At 46.1% G+C, this 21454-nt stretch overlaps 2 protein-coding genes across 3 annotated transcripts; one reads left to right on the top strand and one right to left on the bottom strand.

Annotated features, from left to right (window-relative positions):
* Positions 1-313: 313 nt before the first annotated feature.
* LOC120958160 (ankyrin repeat and LEM domain-containing protein 2 homolog) lies at positions 314-12139 on the top strand. 2 transcript variants are annotated; one of them, XM_049606145.1, is made up of 3 exons: positions 314-3999; positions 4527-4942; positions 10194-12139. In XM_049606145.1, exons 2-3 carry the CDS (start codon positions 4657-4659, stop codon positions 11495-11497), a joined length of 1590 nt encoding a protein of 529 aa, XP_049462102.1. In that variant the 5' UTR covers positions 314-3999; positions 4527-4656; the 3' UTR covers positions 11498-12139. The 2 variants fall into 2 exon arrangements, with proteins under 2 accessions (XP_049462102.1, XP_049462113.1); XM_049606156.1 differs by having other exon boundaries at positions 314-4677; positions 4808-4942.
* A 3049-nt stretch (positions 12140-15188) lies between these two features.
* Positions 15189-21187, bottom strand: LOC120954636 (uncharacterized). The gene is made up of 2 exons (XM_040374737.2): positions 20325-21187; positions 15189-17272 (listed from the first exon to the last, which is right to left on the bottom strand). The coding sequence occupies exons 1-2, from the start codon at positions 20611-20613 to the stop codon at positions 15273-15275; spliced, it is 2289 nt and encodes a 762-aa protein (XP_040230671.2). The 5' UTR covers positions 20614-21187; the 3' UTR covers positions 15189-15272.
* Between the last annotated feature and the right edge of the window lie 267 nt (positions 21188-21454).

Here is a 21454-nt window from a genome sequence, read left to right as displayed (position 1 = left end):
GGTACCCCGTAGTGTCTAAAACGGACTCCGTGAGGCAGTTTGTGGACGTCGTATAAGCCTGTTCCGGTATTTACAACATCTTGGCATTATTAGACTACAATCAGAGCATCCCAGTTCTTAAGCCCAGTTCTTAATGGTCGACATCCCTGAGCGACATGAAGCTCCAAAGGATGCAGAAAATGGAACCTGAGGGACATGTCGCTACATCGCTGAGTTAGTTTGGCCCGGAGGTCAATGCAACCGGCCAAAAAGTAAAATAGTACTTTGGAAACATGAACAAACAGGAATCTAAACAGCAGGAAGCAAAAATTGCGTCCACTAGCTTCGCAGTGGCAAACAATAACGCCAAAAATCAATACCACTATTTCAGGTAAATTTAGGAGAAATTTCGATTCGACACTGCGAACTGGTCCAACATCCCCTGACTGTGTGTCATCAAATTCGTCTGAACAAAAATAATGCAAAAGCTCTACTTCAACAATTTTGTTGTGAAAACTTAGGAGGAATTGATCAAAATCGAAGGTAGACCTAGCATCAATGTATAAATTGTACTAAATTTCTTATGCTATTTCGTACGCTGAATTCCTACGCCGAATTCCTTCATTATACCTACGATGCACATTTACTACCGGATATGGCTTGTCGACTGGAACTGGAATTGTATCGGTTCCAGACCTGGACCAGGTCAGAATATCATTACGAATCAAAAGCTCCTGGAACTGTTTCTGAAAATAAATGAAATCGGGAGCAATTTCTAGATCAGCATGGGATCATGATCGGTTCCAGGACCGGTATGTGTTCAGTATAAGTTCCAGGTAATTAATAGGTTTACATTCAATTCCATGACCGGTGTAGGTTCATCATTGGTTCCATATCCAGTAAGGCTTTATGATAGGTACCAGGGCTGTTTTGGGTTCATGGTAGTTTCCAGGACCCGTATGAGTTCATGATAGGTTTCAGGACCAGTATGGATTCATGATAGGTTATAGGGCCGTGATGGGTTCATGATCAGTTCCATGACCTGTATGACCAGTATTATTTCCAGAACCGATTTGGGTTCAGTATCGGTTCCTGGACAGGCCTAGGTTCAGTAGCTAGGTGCAGGACCGGTATTAGGTCGTGTGCAGGACTTAAACCAGAAAAGGTGATGTAATGCAGACAGGACCAGTATTGGTTGGATTTTGGTTTTCGTCATAAGTACTTAATTGCTTAATTGCTAATTGAATTTGCTAGTATTGTTTGGATCCCTTTACAAAAAGATAGAATAGATAGATTAAAGGCCATCCGAAACAAGTTTACAAAAACACTTTTCTATCGCTGATCCTAGTCGAACATCCCATGCCCCTCATAATGGGCTAGCTGCTTATTATTCAGACTAGAATCTTTACAATATCATAGAATGACTTTACAAGATTGTAACAGGGATTGTTGTCGCCTCGTCTATTCTAATGCATATTAACTTCTTCGCTCTAGGTAGAATTTTAAGAGCAAGGTATCTTTTAAGACCAAACTTCAGGACTAAATTCTATTGTTCAAGCGACCTGAGCTAAGCTCTAAGACACGAATTTGGTTTTCATATGACGATTAAACAACTAAGGACCTGTTTAATACAGTTTTTCTGAGAATTATTTCATGTTTGGTGTAGCTGTTTATTTTTCTATTTACTTCGTTCTTTTGCAACGTTCACATTCTTCTACAGCCAGCTTAAAAAGTCATTTTTATTTAATGCAAACGTGAATATAGCTTAGACTTGAGATGAAACACCTTGAGAATCGATTTTCTTATTAGATATTGCGGCCCATGAAAAAGATTTTTGGGGTTAACTAGTGGCCCGCCGAACAAACGAGTTTGACACATCTGTCTTAGAGGATCAGAAGAGAGGAAACCGACCAGACGCTCTCACCGCTCTCTTACTTTGTACTGTGTACTCCGCAGAAAATCAGCGCGTACTGCCAGTGTTCAAAGGTTAAACAAATAAAGAAGCAGAAAGTCTTATCGTCTGTGAAAACTAATAACTGCACTACATAAGTTCGCTTGAAGTAGTAGGTTTTAGCGATTAAATTAGTTATTTGAGCTGATTCCAACTGGAGATTAGAATCAACACATTTTAAAAAGGTTTTTCAAATTCGATCACATAGGAATTTATTTTGCATTTGACATTCGATGTGTCAAGTCAGTGCAATTTGCTCACAGAACTGTCAGAATATAGCGTATAGCGAACTCGCATACATCGAGCATGGCGTATATCGGGGAATACCCGTACACGTAGAATTTAAGGGGAATGCTCCACAGTCGGGAAATGCTTGTGTCAGCCATCGAGCCTTGGATTCCAGCCCCTCTAGTTTTCTAAAGATAAAGCACGAGGCAGGAAGGAACCGTCTTGCTTGCGTTGCGTAATTCTAGTCGCTACAAACATGCTTCTACTTCACAGAACTCCACCCGAACCTAAAAAAAATAGAAAATAAAATAGCGCGTACTGGTTTTCGTATTTTTAATAAATCATATTTTTCTTTTCTTCTAATCTAGGTCCAGTGGCAAGCTTCCCCTTGAATGAGGGGGTGATTAATGCAAACGTTTGCTGGAACCACATCTCAACGTCCAACGGACAAAGGGATCAAGCCACTTATCGTTCTTGCTTCCGTTCTTTCTTTTCTGCGCTGTTTGTTTGCTTAGAACAGACGATCACATTTCGCTAGCCTGCCAGCGCGTCACCAAGCGGGGAACCCGGCTTTGCGTAGTATTTTCGCTACGGGACCGTTTCAAACGTGCCCCATCGCACGGTGAGCGAAACGCACCGTCATCGATTTGCTGCTTCTCCCCATCAACCCCGGATGCAGCGCTACGGCAAACGCTATCTCAAAAAAAAAAAAAAAAAAAAAAAAAAAAAAAACAGCAGCAAACCACAACCAGCGACGATGGCAGGAATGCAGCGCAACCTATCGCTTGCTCCGTTCGCTCTCGTTGAATGATTTTCGATGACGCTGGTTAATGTTATCGCTTTTCCTTTTAACGGCTGTGCTTTACATTCAGACGCTGGCAAAGGTGAAGCGCGTCGAGCTAACGCCCGACGGTGCGAAGCGAATGTGCGCGGTAAGTTCAATCGGCATGGGTCCGACAGAAAACATTTTGTCCTTCGCACGGTAGGCACGGTCCGGCAGAGGAGAAGGACGGTTAGCGTGGTCCCATGATGCGTGCACCCGTTCGTCGTAAATGGGAAGCGCAAGTAGGCAGGCAAATCAACAGTGTGTGTGTGTGTTTGTGTGCGGGCGCGCCCGCAAACATTTATGGTTTTATCGTGGCTGAAAAAGAGTGGCAACCGTTTTGTTGCTGCAGAGCGTCCCTACCCTACCGAGACCGCCTGCTGTTACCACAAGCATCGCATAAAACTGCTCGCCCCCCCTTCGAGGGAGGTTCGAGGCAAGCACTATTTCCGTCCGTTGCGTCCCGGCTTTGCTCGTCGATCGTTGCCAGCGCGCGCGCGCGTTAGCAGAACGTGCCGTCGTGGCGTGCAATTCGATCTACATCCTGGCTGGATCGAATCAAGAGCGAGTCAGGCACGTCTCGGCTGCCCTTAACCTCGCATCGGTCGCAACAAGCATCGCCCAGCGGCCAGGGCCGGCACAATTGGCGTGCGTGGCAGGATGTGGTTTATCGGTTTGCTCCCCTCGTTCGTGTTCGTTCCGTCGTTCATTTGCAAAGCGCGGCACGTATCACGGGGAGCAAAAGTGTTGAAAGATCCACCCCCCCCCCTTTGCCAAAAGGCGGAGTGCAAACGAGAAAAGTGGCCCAGGTGCCGAGGTTCAGTATTGTTTTAGCTTTTGCCCGTGCCAGTAGCCAACTATTCCCGCGGTGGAAGCCAATACAGTGTGTCGCGTCGTGCACAAGTGTTCCACTGAATCTGTGTGTGTGTGTGTTTTTGAGTGAGAGTGTATACTGATCACCTACGTTTGCGTTGGAAAAAACGAACAGCCGGGATTGCGATTGTTCACTCTTGCGAAGGTATGGAAGCGTTATAGTTGGGTTGTTGTTAGGGACAGCAGTCGATAATGTAATGTGCTTCGGTACTGATCTGGTGATCTGTGCAATAGTCCGGCTGATAGAGCAACCTACTGTGATCGCTATCGGTACAGAGACTTTGATTACACAGCATAGTGCGGGCTAGGTGGCTGATTGATAGTTGGAGTTTTGGAACCGCGCCTAGGTCGCTCCATCAAACAGGAACAATTAAAGTGCGAAATCAAAGATCAGTGGATTAGATCAAAACTCGTTTATGGCATCAAAACTAAATGTGTCTGTGAAAGCTTGCCATTTTTTTTTATTGTTGTTACAAAACAAGTTACTATATCATGAGCTTTTATTAGTTTATTAGTTAAATAGACGAACGATTTATAAGCGTAGTCCTTTTGCAGGAACTTTGGACTAATTGTTGGAACGTTAGTTATAGGAACCATTTCTGAAGAAACCCTTGTGCAGAAGTGAACTTCTTCAGGTTCATCCTCATAATTTTCACCAATTATTTTGAACAGATTGTTTCGTTCACCCCTATCGCCCGTTGCGTTGTGCAGTTTGTGCTTTCCATCCCTGTCGCTGTGTGGTTGAGCTTTTGTTTTTGTGCTTTGCAAACAAGTGTTAGCCCGACGAACATCATGCCGTTTTATGCGCTTGTGCATGCTGAAGGTTAGTGCCCGTGTCAAGGTGATAATCAGTCACACTGTGTTTTCATTCTGTTTTTTTGTTTTTGTTTTTTGTTTTGCTGTTGGTGTTTTTGCGTTTTTCTTCTTTTTCTTTTGCTACGTCCATACCGCAGGAGAGCCTAGCTCGTTCGACCAGAAGGAGGAAGCGCTGACCGCCCTGCGCGAATCCCAGGAGGGGCAGCTTCTACCGTTCCAGGACAAACCATCGCTGGACAAGTTTCTGGCCAATCCGACGGATGGGTATGAGGGTAAGTGTTGTTGTTTCCGTTTGCGAGAGTGTTTGACGACAAAAATTTGGAAGCGATTTCCGTAGCAGGAAACGGTCGAGAAAGAGCGAGCGAACCCTTTACCATTACCGGGATGGAACCGAAAACCCTCCAAGCATTGGCAATGGGAGGGCAATGCCTGAGCGGACTCGTGCAGGATGTTACCACTTTATCCGAATCTCTCTTTCAAATTGTTGGCGTTGTTTATTTCGTCTTGCTGCCCGACTCATGGCAGCAACGCGGTAGCTATGCGGAGTACGCTACTGGGGATCAAATTTCGATCTGTACGCATTTCGTTCGGTTGCTTCCTGTTTCACTCTCTCGCTGCTTTCTGTTTGAATTCTATGGAGACGATTGTGTGCGCTTCAACTGTTTGCTTCCTTTGCGTTCCACGCTTTTGGTATTTTTTTTTCAATTTAATGATTAGTGGTTCTGGTGTGATCGTGTCATGTTTTAAAGTGTTCACTGCTCGCAGTGGTTGTTAAAACTGCTTTATAGTTATCAAATGTGTGTGTAAATAGCTATAAACCTCTTGATAGATTTATAGCCCTTTGTTGCTGCTTTTTCAATGCATTCCATACGTACAAAAATAATGCACCAACCCTACATTCTTTATGTATTACATTCTTCGTTTGGCCACCAAGTGGAAAATGAAATAAATGTTATATAATTTGTCATTTTATTTGCTTGCGTTACTCATGCAAGTAAGAATGTGGACACAATGTTAAATAAAAATTGCAGTAGAAGATATTAGAGAATTAACGTTTCATTGTACTACAAAAACTAAAAAAAAACTAAAATACTGGGTAAAAGGAAACTGGTAAGAGTAAATAAGATTATAGATTATATAATGTCGAGATGAAGAGGATAGGGAAGAGTATCAGGGAAAAGGATTATAAACACAGGAGAGGAGGCTCGTTGGAACCAAACTTGGTGCGAAAAAGAAACCATGTTTAGTGCGGAACGGACTGGACCAACGACCAACTGAAGCGTATTCCAACGTTGATACTAACTAAAGAACAATAAAATGACTTGAGGCAAAGTGGATCACGAAAATCTCTGGTGAGTCTATATATATATATAAGCCCCAGCGTTCTAGTATCACTTGCGACAACCGACTCTAAATGTTCGTCTAGTGATAATTTATCATCCCAAAGGACGCCAAGATCACGTATAAGGGAGGTTCGAGACAGCACAGAATTGGAGAGCGAATATTCGTAACGGAAAGGGTTGCGGTTATGACAGAAGGATATTACAGAGCATTTTTCAGGGCAAAGATTTAGCTGGTTGTAGGAACACCACAAAGGGAATGAGTGAAGAAACTCCTGGAGTTGAAGGCAGTCGCTGTGTGTTCTGATAGTTAAATATATTGTTAACTCATCAGCATACAGTAAATGATCTTCGGACGGGAGAGTTTCATAAACATCACTGACAAAAAGAACGAATAATAGAGGGCTCAAGACGCAGCCTGGTGGCACTCCAGCGGGGGGACAAAAGGCTGAAGAAAAAGTAGTGTCGGTTTTTACTTGGCAATTGCTCACAGAAATACATTTCATTTCATTTTCCCATGCATTTCGTCCTCCAATTAGTTTTAAACAAAACAGTTTGCTTGGCAACTAACTTCAATAAGAACAAAACCAAAACTCGGGGCAGTGCTCGTTGAACGAACGAAAGAGGCATAGAGAAGAGATTAGTTACAGCTACAGCGAGGATAAACGGGAGCGCAGACGATTACGAAAGGCGCACAAAACGGAATAGAAGTCAAACAGATCGGCATAACCATTACGCATACGCATACAGACGTCTCTCGACACTAGTTGGAGGACGGAAATGGAGCGAGCAAGAAGGAGCGTAGAGGTTGATGGAGGATAAAGGTGGAGAGATGTCATTTTCACTTTGAAGGATGGAGGCTGTGCCTGTATACGTCGTCATTCAAGAGAGTCAAGTCCAAGAACCAGACAGTGGATAAGATAAGGTTGAAAATTGAGGTCAAAGTTTTTTTTTTTCAAATGTAAAACGTGTGAACACTTTTTGCATTCGTTCGATTTACGTAGCATGGTAGACGAGGAAAAAGGAAACCACAATACGCATGGGAATTCTAGTATTGGCCTAACAAGGCCTAACAATCGTACAGAATGCGTAAAATCGGCGGAGCAGGCCAAGGCAGCTACATGCTTTGCTGTTCAATTTGTTATTAGGTAGGAACTAGTCGAGCAAAACGGACATCTTATGCATATTAATGATTATTCATTTGAATTTTCCACGAAACGTAATTGGTCTTACGTTATCCTGTAGTTTTTCTGTTTATCTATAGACTGCAATAATTGAAAAGCAACAAAATATTGCAACAATACACGTTTCCATCGATGAAATTGAAGCTTTTCAACCAATGCCTGTTAGCTTTACTGTGTGAACAAACGCAACATCATAGCCTCGCCATGCCAAAAGAAGCTGTCCATTTTACACCACGTGAAGCATTTGTATACTTTTTGTTATATTAATAGTTAATAATAGAACAAATTCATTTGTCCTGCTTTTTTATGATAAATTTTATAGAAATACTATATATTACAAAATATTACACATAAAACTTCCATGCATCCCTGCGAAACTACGTTGATATTTACTTCAACATGCTAAAAGTGCTAAAAATTGCATTAATTTTAAGTCGTATTCTCTATGATTTTTATTTAATAATTAAATTTAACATTTCCGTGCCATTGATTAAACAATCCAATTAAAAAACTTATTTTTGGCGTTGGAATGTATCCTTCCTGCTAAATAATGCTTAATGGCTAACTGCTGTAAATCCAACCTCAGTGAGTTCGAAACGAATAGGGATTAAAAGGAATTTTATTTGGAATTGGATCGTTTCCAGCGTTACTATAATCAAATGCGTGCCACTATGGGAGAGAGAGGGTACCCATTTTGCTCCGTTTTCGCCTAAATTACAAGAGTAATAAGCAGGATGACGCGATCGACTGCAAGCAAGAGCACTGTCCTTGGGAAAACATAAAGATAAGCAATGTACAGTGCACCAGCATGAGAACCATTGAAGAAATGTGGCGGAACAAATGTGAATAGGAGCAAACAGGTTTAGGTCGTCTGCAAAATTTATAAAAAAAATAGATTCACACGGTAAAGTGATGGAGACTTTGCTGGAGACAAAAAGGAATGCATAACAAGGGTCAAGGGCTCTTAGGCCTGGTGGAACGTCAGGGGGGCATATGAATCTGCCCAAGACAGAGGAGAGTTTCCCATTTTTTCCAAGCTGATCGAGTTAAGTAAAAAGAAGTTAAGAACGGCACTTGGTCGAAAGCAACTTTGAGTAGCATATATGATGTTGAACTGCTGCCACTCATCAAACTGTTTAAAAAGGAGTTGCATAAAATTAGTGGAGAAAGACGTAAAGTATAAAGTCCTGTTTAGATAGAATTCGGTCATCTAGTTTTATTAACATAGAGTCACTAGTGATGCTACATGGAACTTTTTCATAGTTATTTGAAGGCATTGGAGCACAGTATAAAATATTGAAACAGATGTTGCTCGGAGGAAAAATAGAACTTTCATAGTAAAAACTCATAATGATGGTACAATTTTAGAAACCGGAATAGAATTAAAAAAGTTTCATCAATAATAATTTTAAAAACATTTTGGAAAGCAGTGAAACACGCGAAAATGTCCCTGCAATTATAAATAGGGCAAATTAAAATTTTCGATGTAGTTCATGCAATTAGAACAACAAATAAGAATAAAAGTCCTAGTTTAGATGGTATCGTATAAGTTCTATTAACTCTTTTTTTATAAAGTACATAAAGCACTTAACTAAATTCTTAATGAGGCTCTCAATTTCCAGATTTCACCTGAATTTGTTGATGAAATAATTGTCTTGGTACCAAAATACAATCGAGAATCGCAGATTGCTCTCTCGCAGATAACTCTCCTCAACTATAGCATAGCAATGATTCTATTCACGATCTATATAGACCCATAACTGGTTAAGGTAGAAAAAGTCTATAACGAACATGAAGACTTAGTGAACGCGTACGATGATGATATTTCTAAAATAACAAAAAGTTCTAAAAAAATAGAAGACATGAAAGAATTATCAGAGAATTCAAACTAGATTCTGGAGCTACACTTAACGCTAGTAAATCGAGGTCGATTGACATTGACATTGAATCAGATTATCGTAGATGGGTTGCAAAACAGTGACAAAACTAAAATGCTAGGAATGATATTCAATAATTCTTTGCGACTTACCATCAAACTTAACATAGGAAGCAGCCACGCATAAATTTGTGCAAATATTTTGACATTACATAGCATGAGAGTTAAACCCTCATCAAAAAATAATAGTTTGTTGGATCAGTACTATCGATAAGCAACACATACTTAGGGAAAATTGTATCCAAACTAGGCTCTTTCATTCGGTCTAAGGGAAGCTCTAGAAATTCTCGCGGCTAATTAGCTATGTCTAAGGCAAAAAGAGAGCTAAATTGAAATAACTACTTATCAACAGACATTTAAAGGAAATAGTATAAAAAAATAGGAATTAAACATACTAAGGAATATATCACAGACAATCATAGTCCACGTGATATCTCAGACATTCCAACATCCTATTCAAGCGTGATACCAATAAGAATAGAAATGGCTTATCTATCAACTGTAATAATACAAAAACCAACAGGAAGCACAATTCACGAATCAGTTCCTATAGCATTCCACAAATAATACAACAATACCAAAATATAAAATGGGATAACATATGGTTCAGTATAAATGGTAAACAATTGAACTCGGAACAAAAAACCTATTTGTTCAAATTTAAATATAATTCAGCTCAACACAAACTAAAAGAATGTCGAAAGAGAAAGAGGAACTGGGAACTATTCAGTGAATTAGCGCAAGAGCTCAAAATTAAAAGATTGTCCTTCGATAGATTGATAAAACTAGATTTTAGAATAAATAACAATAAGCGAAAACAATAAATCAAGCAATGCAGCAGTTACATAAAAGGAATAATTAAAAACAAAATTAATCGTGGGATTCGAGTATGTGTGAAGTAACCCATTGCTTGGAGGTGCCTCTGTTCACCTGTTTTGATAATTGGAGCCATCCGGCACGATTTCCAAAGCACGGGAAATGTAGTCACACTTGCTGGTTTATGTTTTTGCTGCCAGAAATTGACCAAAACGCTTTTTGCTTTCTCTCCCCACCTCCCACGCAGCTAGCCGCGGGCTGACGGGCAACGCGACCCAACCAGTCATCACGCACGTTACGCCGTCGCCGGCGCTGCAGCAACGGTTCATCAAGGCGGTTGGGATGGGCGACTTGGGACAGGTGAGCAGCCTGGTCCGCCAGGCGCCCGGGCTGCTGATCGATAGCACGGCCCATCCGCGCCGGTTCGCTGCCGAGCGGCTGAACGCGCTGCACATTGCCGCCCGGTACGGTGCGAACCAGGTCGGCGAGTTCATCCTCGCGATGGTCGCGTCCGGCGCGATCGCCAAGGTGTACGCGGGCAGACGGAGCACCATCCCGGACGCGGCCGTGCTGACCGTCCAGCTGCTCGACGACTATCTCAACGGGGCGGAGATGGACGCGGCCGAGACGCCGCTCCACCTCGCGGCCAAGTACGGCTGGAAGCCGATGGTGCGCATCCTGGTCGCCTACCCGCAGTGCGAGATGAAGCGCAACAGCAGCGGACAGTTCCCGCAGGACCTGGTGTGCGAGAGTGCCACCCCGGAGCGCAACACGCACGAGTGCCGGCGGGCCATCGACAAGCTGCTGCGCGACTCGTACTTCGTGCCGCTGATACGCACCGAGTCCAACGTCGAGCTGCCGTACATTGGCGAGCCGTTCGCGCGCCGCCACCTACCCGACCTGGGCAACGTAGGCACGATCCGGAAGTTGCGGTTTCTGCGCATCATCACCGCGTTCGCCGGGCCGATGTCGTTGAGCGAGGCGCAAGCCTTCCGGCGGGAGTGGAAGACGCCGCCCCGCGTGGTCGTGCATGCGGACGCGCGGCCCGGCGCACCGACCAGCAGCTACCAGTACCGGTGCGAGCTGACCGGCCGGCTGTACGATCGGGCGCACCGTCACCAGGCGGCCGGGATCGGCGAGCGTGCATTTCGCCGAGCGCACGTCGACTGCGCGATGGAGCGCATCGGCCGTTCGCTCGCCCGTACCAAGGGCGTCGAGTGGAAGGAGTACTGGGCGTTCCTGGGCGCCTATCAAAACCTGAGCGACACTCAGGCACTGGCGATCTTCGAGCGATATCTCGAACGGCAGGTGGAGGTGGCGCGCGCCCGCCCGGACCACGATCCGGTCGCGATCGGCGGCAAGCAGACGCATCCGCAGAACCTGTGGGCGCTCTGCGCACTGCGCAACGTGTCGTACGATGCGAGCACCTACCCGTTGGTGAGCCGCTGGCAGCGCAAGATGCACACCCTCTATGCGGCGCTGCTGAACAAGGACGGGGCCGATGCGAAATCGCCCAACCCGATCGCGAACGTAGGCCGCATCTCGTCCTAGGCGGTTGAGCCTGTTTGATTTTTCGTTTTTATTCCTTCCCTTGCCTACTGACATTCCGAATCTATGATCGAGTTTGCTGCAGCGATGCAGCGCTTTTTGAAGATTTTTTTTTATTACGTAATACATTACTTGCTTCATTCATATCGATACATTAAGCGTTATATTATTCAAAGCGAAGGGAAAGATTGAAATGCAATCAAAGCACAGTGAATGAAGGCAGGGTATACAGCGCATACACGCACAACATACTTTGGGAACAAAGTTTATAAAAGTTTTGAAAATCTTAAATCGTTTATTTCTTTGATATTAAAATTATTTTCTGACAATATTTTTTCTTCAACTACTATATGTATTTTTTTTTATAAATATCAGAACGTCGTACTCAAAATGTTAAATTGTTCAAACGAACTTGAATCTACATTGATGTCTAAAATAGAGATGTTTAAGCAATTAGGCCGTTTTGGATCGTTACTCCTGAATAAAAAAAATAGAGATCTAAACAATGCACAAACTATTTACTGCACACGGTACGCTAGTGGTTGCTAAGCGAGCAATCGAATATAAACATAGCATCTAATATCGCACCTTAAACTTTGTTTATTTCAATAAAGCATACACACAGTGAACCGACAAACAACAAGGTTTTATTTTTATTTTTAAATGGTTTTTATTTTGAGAAATCAGTCCTTCTGGTTATGTTCAAGTTGCGCCAAATACCATCCTTTTTTTTGATAGATTTGTTTTTTCTCGTCAGTGTTTTTTGCTCCCATTAAATTGTATACAAGAAAAAAATCGATTCTAAAACCTGAATATGAAGCATATATTCTTTAAAGTACGTTACATCATTCTACCAGCACGAAAAGTCGTTTTCAGTTTCATGCGGTGGAAAAGTACTCTTTCGGTCTGTTCGACACGCACGATGGTTGCGCCTGATGGCTCATCCCCATACGCAGGCTGAAAGGACCGCGTTGATGCTGGCCTGGTTATGGTATCCGGGTGGCTTTAGTATGATAGGCAACGTCTTTAGTCCTCTATTTTGTGGCAGCAAGTGGGATGAAAGGTACTAGACAAATTTTATTTATTTTTTCCCATCAGCAATATCTACATTTTTAACATTTTGTTTTATGCTTTCCAGCAAACTGTTTGATATAAATTCCTCTCGGTGAGCTTGCAGCTAGATACAAAAGGTTCTACATTGAAATGACCTGGCCAATGTGTAGCAAAAACGATATATCAATGCACAGGAGCGCAGCATTCCCTAGTAGAAAGCAGCAATGGAGACGCATGGTGCTCCACGCCCCGGCACGTGGGTTACCAACACGTTTGTTACTACTATTGTTTGTATTATTATTATTATTATTATTTTTATTACTGTTTTAGATATTATCGTTTTCTCTCTCTCTCTCTCTCTCTCTCCTTCTCTTATCGGCTTTCTCGTACTGGAGCACGTCGTCGTGACATGGCCCGGTCAACCATTATTCTCCATATGCTCCATATGCACCCGACCGCCAACAGGTCTCGCTTCACCTGATTCAGCCATCGAGTTTCCTGTGCTCCCCTGAGTCTCATGCTCAATTGAGGATCGCTGTCAAACACCTTCTTAGTGGGGCATGAGTCCAGCATCCTCATAACATGCCCCAGCTATGATATCCTTATTTATCCTTATTAGTATAACTATTATTCAGAATTATTCTATTATTTTACTCGATTCGAGTCGAGTCGAGAAATTTACTTTGATTGCTCTTAATGTTCATATGCTTATATGCTTGTTATTTTAGCAGTCTGATTGGAAAAATCAATCATGAAGGGCAGCCGATATTGCAATATGCGACAAATACCCAGACGAACGAATTGATGAAATTGAAGACGAATTTAGTTTCATTAATTTTAACACATGATAGTACTTAAATTTTGATAGCAAGGGAAGTTTAATAATTTTTTTCCAAAAATGCCAAATTATCTATTTCTATCTTTTTCCCGCTAGGATGTTGATGTCGCGAAGGACAAGCTTGTTTTTAGACTTTCAATTCGAATAAAACACGCAGAAGTTTTGCATGGATGAAACTCTCCTACTTTGCACATTTTTATGGAAACCTCCAAACCACAATTAGAAGCGGCGTAGTAGAGTTGCAAAGTAGACCTGAGTTCATTACTAATAATCAATTCGACGATCTAATGCTATTGGTTCTAATTTTGTTTGGAATAAATTACATTTAAAAAATTAAGCTTTTAGAAAACAAAAAGTCGTTTTAAATTTGAAAATACTAAAAACTATTTAAAAGAAATTTCTATTTCGATGCTTGTATGGGCTGCTTCCACTGTGAATTGGGGATAAAATTGACACATCGCTTCGTACCAGTGCAATCACTATTTGTAGTTTATGACCGTTATTCTTCTCCTTCATAATTTGACCGTACCCATATTATCTTCTAATTTCTCATACTCATACGACTTATAGGAGCCGGTCTCGTAGTACAGTCGTCAACTCGTACGACTTAACAACATGCCCGTCATGGGTTCAATCCCCAAATAGACCGCGCCGCCATACGTAGGATTGACTATCCTGCTATGGGGGGGGGGGGGGGGGGGAATCAATTAGTCACTGAAAGCCACAAGTGGGTACAGGCAGGCCTTGACCGACATCGGTTTTTGAGCCAAAGAAGAAGAAGAAGATATGACTTATAGACATTCCATTAAAAATGACTTAGGGTAAGAGAAGTGAAAAATGCCTGAGGATCCACTATACTTGAGATGTCAACAAAAAAGCTTTTTTACAAAGCTTACTTGTTACTACAATTGTTTCCCTTGTAAAATGTATGTTTTGTGTTAAATCGTTTTTTTCTCTCAAAATTGTTGAATTTAAATAAAAACTAAAAGCTATTATATACACCATCATTCAGCCGATCTCGCGATGCCATTCACTACAACTATAACATTGGCGAAATTCTGTATTGAACGTGCAAACTATGTTAAGGATCTTGGGGTTGTGTTGGATACAAAGCTAACATTTGACCGTCATGCCAAAGAAGTCATCAACCGCTTCAACTAACTTCTTGGATTCGTTCTCCGCATGACAAACTCGTAAATCCAGTGCCAGTGTGGTCTGAAAGCCATCGACCCAGCGCCTATCAGATCGACTGGAATCCATACTACCATGGGAACCTAATGGGAGTCAGCATCCGCCATATGAGGTTCGTCTCATGTTCCTTGGCCTTCACCAGCTGAAGGATAGGAGCCAAATTGCTCAGCAACTATTCGTAGCAGGTCTGCTAACTGGTAACATTGACAGCCCAATACTGCTTCAGCAACTCGACCTATATGTCCCAACGGTACCACTGCGCCCACGTCCACTGCTCGCGTTCTCCCGTCGTCGCACCAATTATGGATCAGGCCATGAGCAGATCGTTCAATGAGGTTTAAACAATCTTTCAAAGGCACCAGGCTCAGCAGGCGACCTCAAAAACAAAAATGTAATCCAGTAGAGCGTTTACGCGAGCACGACACGACTTTTCAGTGCAAAGATTCAACCGATGCGCGTGCAGGCACGTGCACACATTGTAAATAATTAAATTATGGTGACCGCGGGCTTAAGCATAACTTACCTGTCGAATGGCCTACCGCGATCAAGAATCTCGCATTAAATCACCTTCGGAGTGAGAATTTTGGGAAAGGAGTAGCAACGCAACCAACATAGTTCGATTTAGTTTTATTGCAACCGAAGCTCACCGAAGGACTTACGAACCTAAAACAGGGAGAGGATGGGTGGGTGGGTGTGTTAGCGGAAGAGCTGCGAGTTTTGGAGCGACTGGCGCAGGAACTGGCTCGGCACGAGGTTGTGCGAGTACTCGACGCCCGGCACGACGACCTCGGCCGGCGGTTCCGGCTTCGGCACGATCGGCGGTATGCGCGACTGCCGGACCGCCTTGACGCGCGGCAACGATTTGGTGAGGTAGTCGGCGGGCGGCATGGGCGGCGGGGCCGGCGCGTCACTTTTCTGCGTGAGCAGGGCGGGCCGCAGCATCGTGCCCGGCTCGGACTTGACCGTGAGCGAGCCGAGGGGCGGCTCGGGCCGCTGGCCAGGCCCTGCCCGCCCGGCCAGCGGAACCGGCAGCAGCGGCAGCGGCTGGATGGTTTCGGGCGTGAGGGCCCGCCCGGAGTTGGTCGGGGAGCTGCTGACGGCTCGCTGCTGCTGCAGCAGCAGCCGGGCGTTCAGATAGTTGGCCTCGTGCTGGCGGCGCAGCGCGTCCTGCAGGTGGACCGCGTCCTGGTGGTGGTGCGGGCTGTAGTGCCGATCGAAGTCGTTGTAGGGGCTACGGCTGCGCCCGTTGGGGCTGTGGCTGGCGGGGCTGCCGTACGAGCCGTTGCGCGGATCGGGCGAGTCGGGGTAGAGGGCGGCGAAGCGGGCCGCGTTGCGCGCGCTCAGCTGCTGCTCGTGCGGCACCGGCAGCTCCTCCAGCGCGTCGTCCGCGAGCCGTCCGTTGGTGGCGTGATGCGGCGCGGCGACGGCGTCCCGGGGCGGCGGCGGCACCATCGTCTCGTCGAGGGTGGCGGCGGCCGGGGCCGGCGCTGCGGGCGTTGGGGAGGCGAGATGGCGCCGGCTGAACGCAAAGTACGACCGCATCCGGGCCAGGTCGGACTCAATCTCCGCCAGCGACTTGCGGCCCGTGTTCGGCACGTGCCAGAGGGTGGCGACGGCCGCGACCACCCCCAGCACGATCGCGGTAATGTAGTGGGCGGCAATGACGCCCTTGTGGTCGCTGGCGAGCACTGGGTCGCCGCCGCCGGCCGGTTGCTCCACCCCGAACAGCGTGTCGCCCATGGTGACGCCGTAGTACTGGAGTAGCGCGACGGCCAGCAGCTCCAGCGCCGTGCCGAGGGCCAGCGCCGCCTCGTTACAGTTCAGCGGCGCCAGCTCGAGGATGTTGATGGCGGGCAGGGGCAGGGCGGCGCCGAGAAAGGCGAAGAACAGCAGCATCGAGATGCCGTACTCGAGCTCGACCAGATCGGCGCAGTAGAAGGCGACCGAGAGCACGAGCGCCACCACGTACAGGACGGACGCGCCGACAAACGTCGTCTTGGGGGCGAGCCGGAGCGAGAGCAGGGTGGTGAGCAGGGCGCCCCCGACCAGCAGCCAGAAGGGCAGGTAGCCGACGTCCTCCCGCTCCAGCACCGTCCGGCTGGCGGCGATGCCCGACACCAGCAGCACCCAGTAGAAGGCGAGCAGCCCGACCAGCTTGGTGCCGACCGCGTACACCGTCCAGAGCGTCCGGTAGCGGCAGCCCGACTCGCCGTGCGGCTGGCCCGCGCCGACGATGCGCTCGGTCGACCAGCCGGTGCCGGCGGTGGCCATGCCCTTGCCGAGGGCCGGCGCCGCCCGCCCGAACTGGGCGTACGGGGCGAACGAGCGCCGGTCCGGGTTGAGCAGCCGGCCGCTGTCGTGGGCCATCGCCGTGTCGTAGTCGAGCGGGCGCCGGTAGTCGACGATCGATTCGCGCTGCAGCAGCTCGACCAGCCCGATCAGCACGAGCTGCAGCGTGCTGGCGGCGAGCAGCGCGATCGCCACGTTCTGGTGCAGCCGCTCCTCGCCGGCCGCACCGACCGAGGCCAGCTCCGCGATCGTGGCGGTCGTGGCGACGCCCGCCAGCAACCAGACCGTGCACAGGCACATGAGCAGGGCGCGGTGGCGGGCCCGGGCCCGGATGTGCAGATAGCTCAGCCCCGGCACGAGCGTCAGGCCGAGCGCGATGGCGCCGAGATAGATCGCCGGCACGACATCTATAAGGGGTGGAGGAGGGGGAGGGGGGAAGCGGGGGGTAGGTGAGAGATAGAAGAGAAGAGGGGAAAGGATTAGTTTGCGGGTCGAAATGTTGATGCAATGCGTTCGAGGCGTTAAGCGAATAGCACCACATTCACAGCGGGAATGTGAATCGCAATGTTCAAGATTCATTGATGAAGAAGAATAAGAAAAAGAAAAAGAAGAACAAGAAGAAAGGCATTACATCAAGCAAGCAGGTGCGTGAATCTTGTTTACATTCGATAGCGTAATACCAGAATGCGTCAAATTGAATGTGGAACGCTTCAAGCGTTAAAGAAGGGGCTATCCATAAATGACGTGATTCAAATTGAAAAAAAAAGATCATTTTTGACATATCCCGGTCGCGGCCAATGTAAGTACAGTGGCGCGCCGTTTATACGGGCTCATCGGGACTCGACCTCTCCCGGATAAGCGAATAACACGGATAATAACACGGAGCGACTCAATAACATGCCCGTCAAGGGTTCAAGCCTATAATGGACCGTCCCTCGTACCAAGGATTGACTATCCGGCTGCGTGTTAATGAATGAAGTCTCAAAAGCCGGCATGTCCGCGTAGGACGTTACGCCAAATAGAAGAAGAACCACTTTTTTGCTCTAGGCGTCTATTTTTGACCCTAAAGTTTCAATTTTGGGCCTTTGGTAGGCATGATAATTTTACAAGGTAGTTGAGCCAATTTTTGGAAAATTTAAATTTACTTCACACAAAAAAATACATTAAAATACATAAAAAATACTAAATATTGAAATTTTAGAAATTATAAAGCCACTTTAAAATACGCGCCAATTTTTTTCACTCCATACAAATTTCCAATATTAGCTTAACAATTGTTATATATACAATTCTATCAATGAAATTATGCACTACTTTACTACTTAATTTCAACAATTTTGCAACACGTTAAATTTTGTAAATAAAGCAATTGACTCACAGTCAATAATTGATGTTTGAAGACAAAAACTGATGCCCTAGAGCCGAAACTTGGCGAGTTAGAGTCAACATTTGGCGGCAACGACTGTGACTGTATACCTGTCACCAAACGTTCGCTTCATAATTTCAATACACTTTTTGTTAGCTCTTGTTCAGTTCGATAGTATTGTAGGTTAGTTCGCTGACTTTGTTATGTTTCTTATGTGGTTCTCGAGTATTAAATTGACATGTTCATCGAGTTGTTGTTTTGTTCGAGTCTATAGTTAACTTTTTGAGTAACTGTAGGTAAAAAAACAGTTTTTGGAGAAAAAATGCCGACTTCATCTAATTCATATAATACAATGCTTATGGGATGGTTTTCTGTGCACATCAAATCATTTTAAGAATGAAAAATTACACTTTTCTGTACAAGGGTGTAAAGAAAGACAACTGGCAGCTCAATAGCAACCCTGAACCTGCCAGCGCCTACTTTCGAACAAATACAGCAACTTGCTGAACTATAATCCTCGAAAACTCTGTATAGATTGAAAATATATGTGCAGAACCCGCATGCTGTGCTAGCTCAAAGAAATAAATATTAGAGAAGTAATTGGTAGTTTGCAAAGCTCGTGTTGTAGCAATTGTCAAAAACCCAAGCCAAAAACTAGTAGGAATGTAAGGAACCCCAATTCTTCCCTGCGTTGAAATGCTTCGTAACTAATCTCCCTTCTCCCCGGTTTTACTTTCGAGCGTTACGTAATTTATGGAAGATACCTGAAGAGGTAAATTACGTTGAGTGCTGTACCCCGTAATGCAATAAACCTTCTACACTGAAATGCATCGTTTAAAGAAAAAGAGAGAGATATGCAGTGCATGATGTACTAACATTAGGATATTTTGTACATTTTTTAAACAAAACCCCGTTTCAAATGTTGGACTGAGAGATGTCTCTGAAGTGTAATTGACGTGTTCGGAAGCATTTCGCAGGAAACTATTTTCAAACTGGCACAGACAATTGCTGCAGAGTGTTTACACTTGGTGGCCTGGCACATTCATCTTTTGTTTCTTGCATTGTTGTTTGCCTTTTGGGATGATTTTTGTACGCCTATCCTTAGAGAAACTCCGTCATAAATAGCTTTCTTAGAGCATTACAGAAATCCAGAAAAAAAACATATCCTCAAACAACAAGGAATCGAACTCAAACTAAACAGTTTTCGCCATACATAGTTGAAAGCTTTGATATCCATTGTTGAAATGTTGATTGAAGCCCCCAGCTCACTCTTTTAATAAACCTCTACAATCAAGGTCAAACAACACATCTTCTGAAATCATTCGTTTCATCAACTCCTGTAACCTGTAGCAGACACGCTTCACAAAGTCATTACGTTCTTCCCACAACACTGATGCTGCTTCACGGTCAGTGCTGAGTAAGGTGGTTCCCCTCCGGCACTGCCAACACCAACCCCTTTTTCGCCCGTGTGTGTCATAAGTTTGCCTATTCCTCCCCACCGTGCACAAGCTCCCTCAAAGTGGTGGTTTGATAGTGATCGGGGCCCCGTTACACGCACCGCTGTACACGCATGTCGCGCTCGCTGTTTGACAGCTGTCAATCGCAAATTACGGGTGCGGTTTGCCGCAGTTGCGAAAGTGCAAGGGCGAAACGGGGGCGAGCAGCGGAGAAAACACAACCGCCCCGGGGTATTTTGATAGATGCTCCTGTTTGATAGGGGTTGTTTGACCTGGGCCTGGGCGCGAGTCGTCGTGAGTCATCCAGGCAAGAATGTTCTGCCCGAAACTGGGTTAGAAGTTGGTTGAACGGGCCGCGGTCGAGGGAAGCGAGGAAAAGATGCCGTAGTACCAGTAAGAGATGGACACACAGACAGGGAGAGAGCGGGCGAGGGACAGAGAGAGCTCGAGAAGGCGCGCGCGCGCGCACGCTCACCTTTTGCTCGCGATGTGATAAGATAAGAAGCGGCAGGTAGATATTGGCAATCGAGTGGCCACACTTCAACGCAATGGATGGGTGGAGCAGGCGGTGTGTGGGTCACCCTACCCCCCCCCCCTCCTTCCCCTTCAGTGCTCCCCATCCGTCCCCATCCTTACCCTCGACCAGCAGAAAGACGAGCCCGGCGGTAAGGGCAAACGCGGTGGCGGCTAGCTGCAGGTACAGATGGATGAACTGCGTCTTGCGATAGTTGAGCTTGAGCCCGTTGGTCAGCACGACCGTGATCAGCATCGCGACGATCGCGATGATGTGCGGCCAGTAGTAGGTTTCCTCGTACAGGCAGGCGGTCAGCTTGTCGGTGGCGGTCGGCAGCAGCAGCAGATAGCCGTAGATGATCCCGGCCGGGATGTACGCGATCCCGGCCGCCACCTCGGCGATGTGGTCCATTTCGCGTCCGCGGGCCAACTTTTACACGCACATAAACACACACTAGCGCACGCACACTGTCACAGGCACAGGCACATTGAGCGTGGCCGGACTAGGACCAACGAACGGATCTTTGCGAACGAAAGTTTAATGGTTGGCTTTTACTGGGTTAACTGCCCACACGGGTGCGTCTTATCAGCGTCAGGTGCGTCCGATGACTGAGCGCCCTGACGGTGGTACCGGCCATCATGCACGGCGACACGGCAATCGCAATCGATAAACCCGCTCGATGATACACTTCGTCACACACAGCGCGAGCGAGAGACGGCTGGAATGCAGACACACACACACACACACACAGTGCTGGCTAACATCGATCATCCACTACCGGCGGGGTTTAAGATCGATTGGATCCAACCCATTTGGGTGGGTCCGATTTTTCAGCTGCCCTGCCTGCCTTTCCCGGTGCCAACGCCATGTCACGTGTGGTGTGGCGACCCGATAGCACCGATGAGGCAATCGTGCAGCCCGGCTCTCCCACGCCCGTATCCTCCCACCCAAAACAGCTTAATCGCCTTAAGACCTCCAGCGCGCTGACATTGAGCGAAACTCCCACCTTAATTGGAGCGCATAAACATTCGAGTTTTGGAGGACGAATGGGGCCGACGATTTGATTCACACCTTACGACCGGTGTGTGTGTGTGTGTGTGTGTGTAAGGCAATGAAGGGAGGGAGGTAAATTCCGGTCCGCAGCCCGTTCCCGCTTCCGATTCTATGTAAACAGAAAACAGTCAACCCGTTATCTTATCATCCAGCCATCACCTCCACTTTTGTCATACTTTGTCCGTACGAGGGTGTAGGT

This window comes from Anopheles coluzzii, chromosome X (assembly GCF_943734685.1).
Source record: "Anopheles coluzzii chromosome X, AcolN3, whole genome shotgun sequence".
Lineage (NCBI taxonomy): Eukaryota > Metazoa > Arthropoda > Insecta > Diptera > Culicidae > Anopheles > Anopheles coluzzii.
The sequence above is the reverse complement of the archived record's forward strand: the minus strand, read 5'-3'. Positions and strand labels throughout refer to the sequence as shown.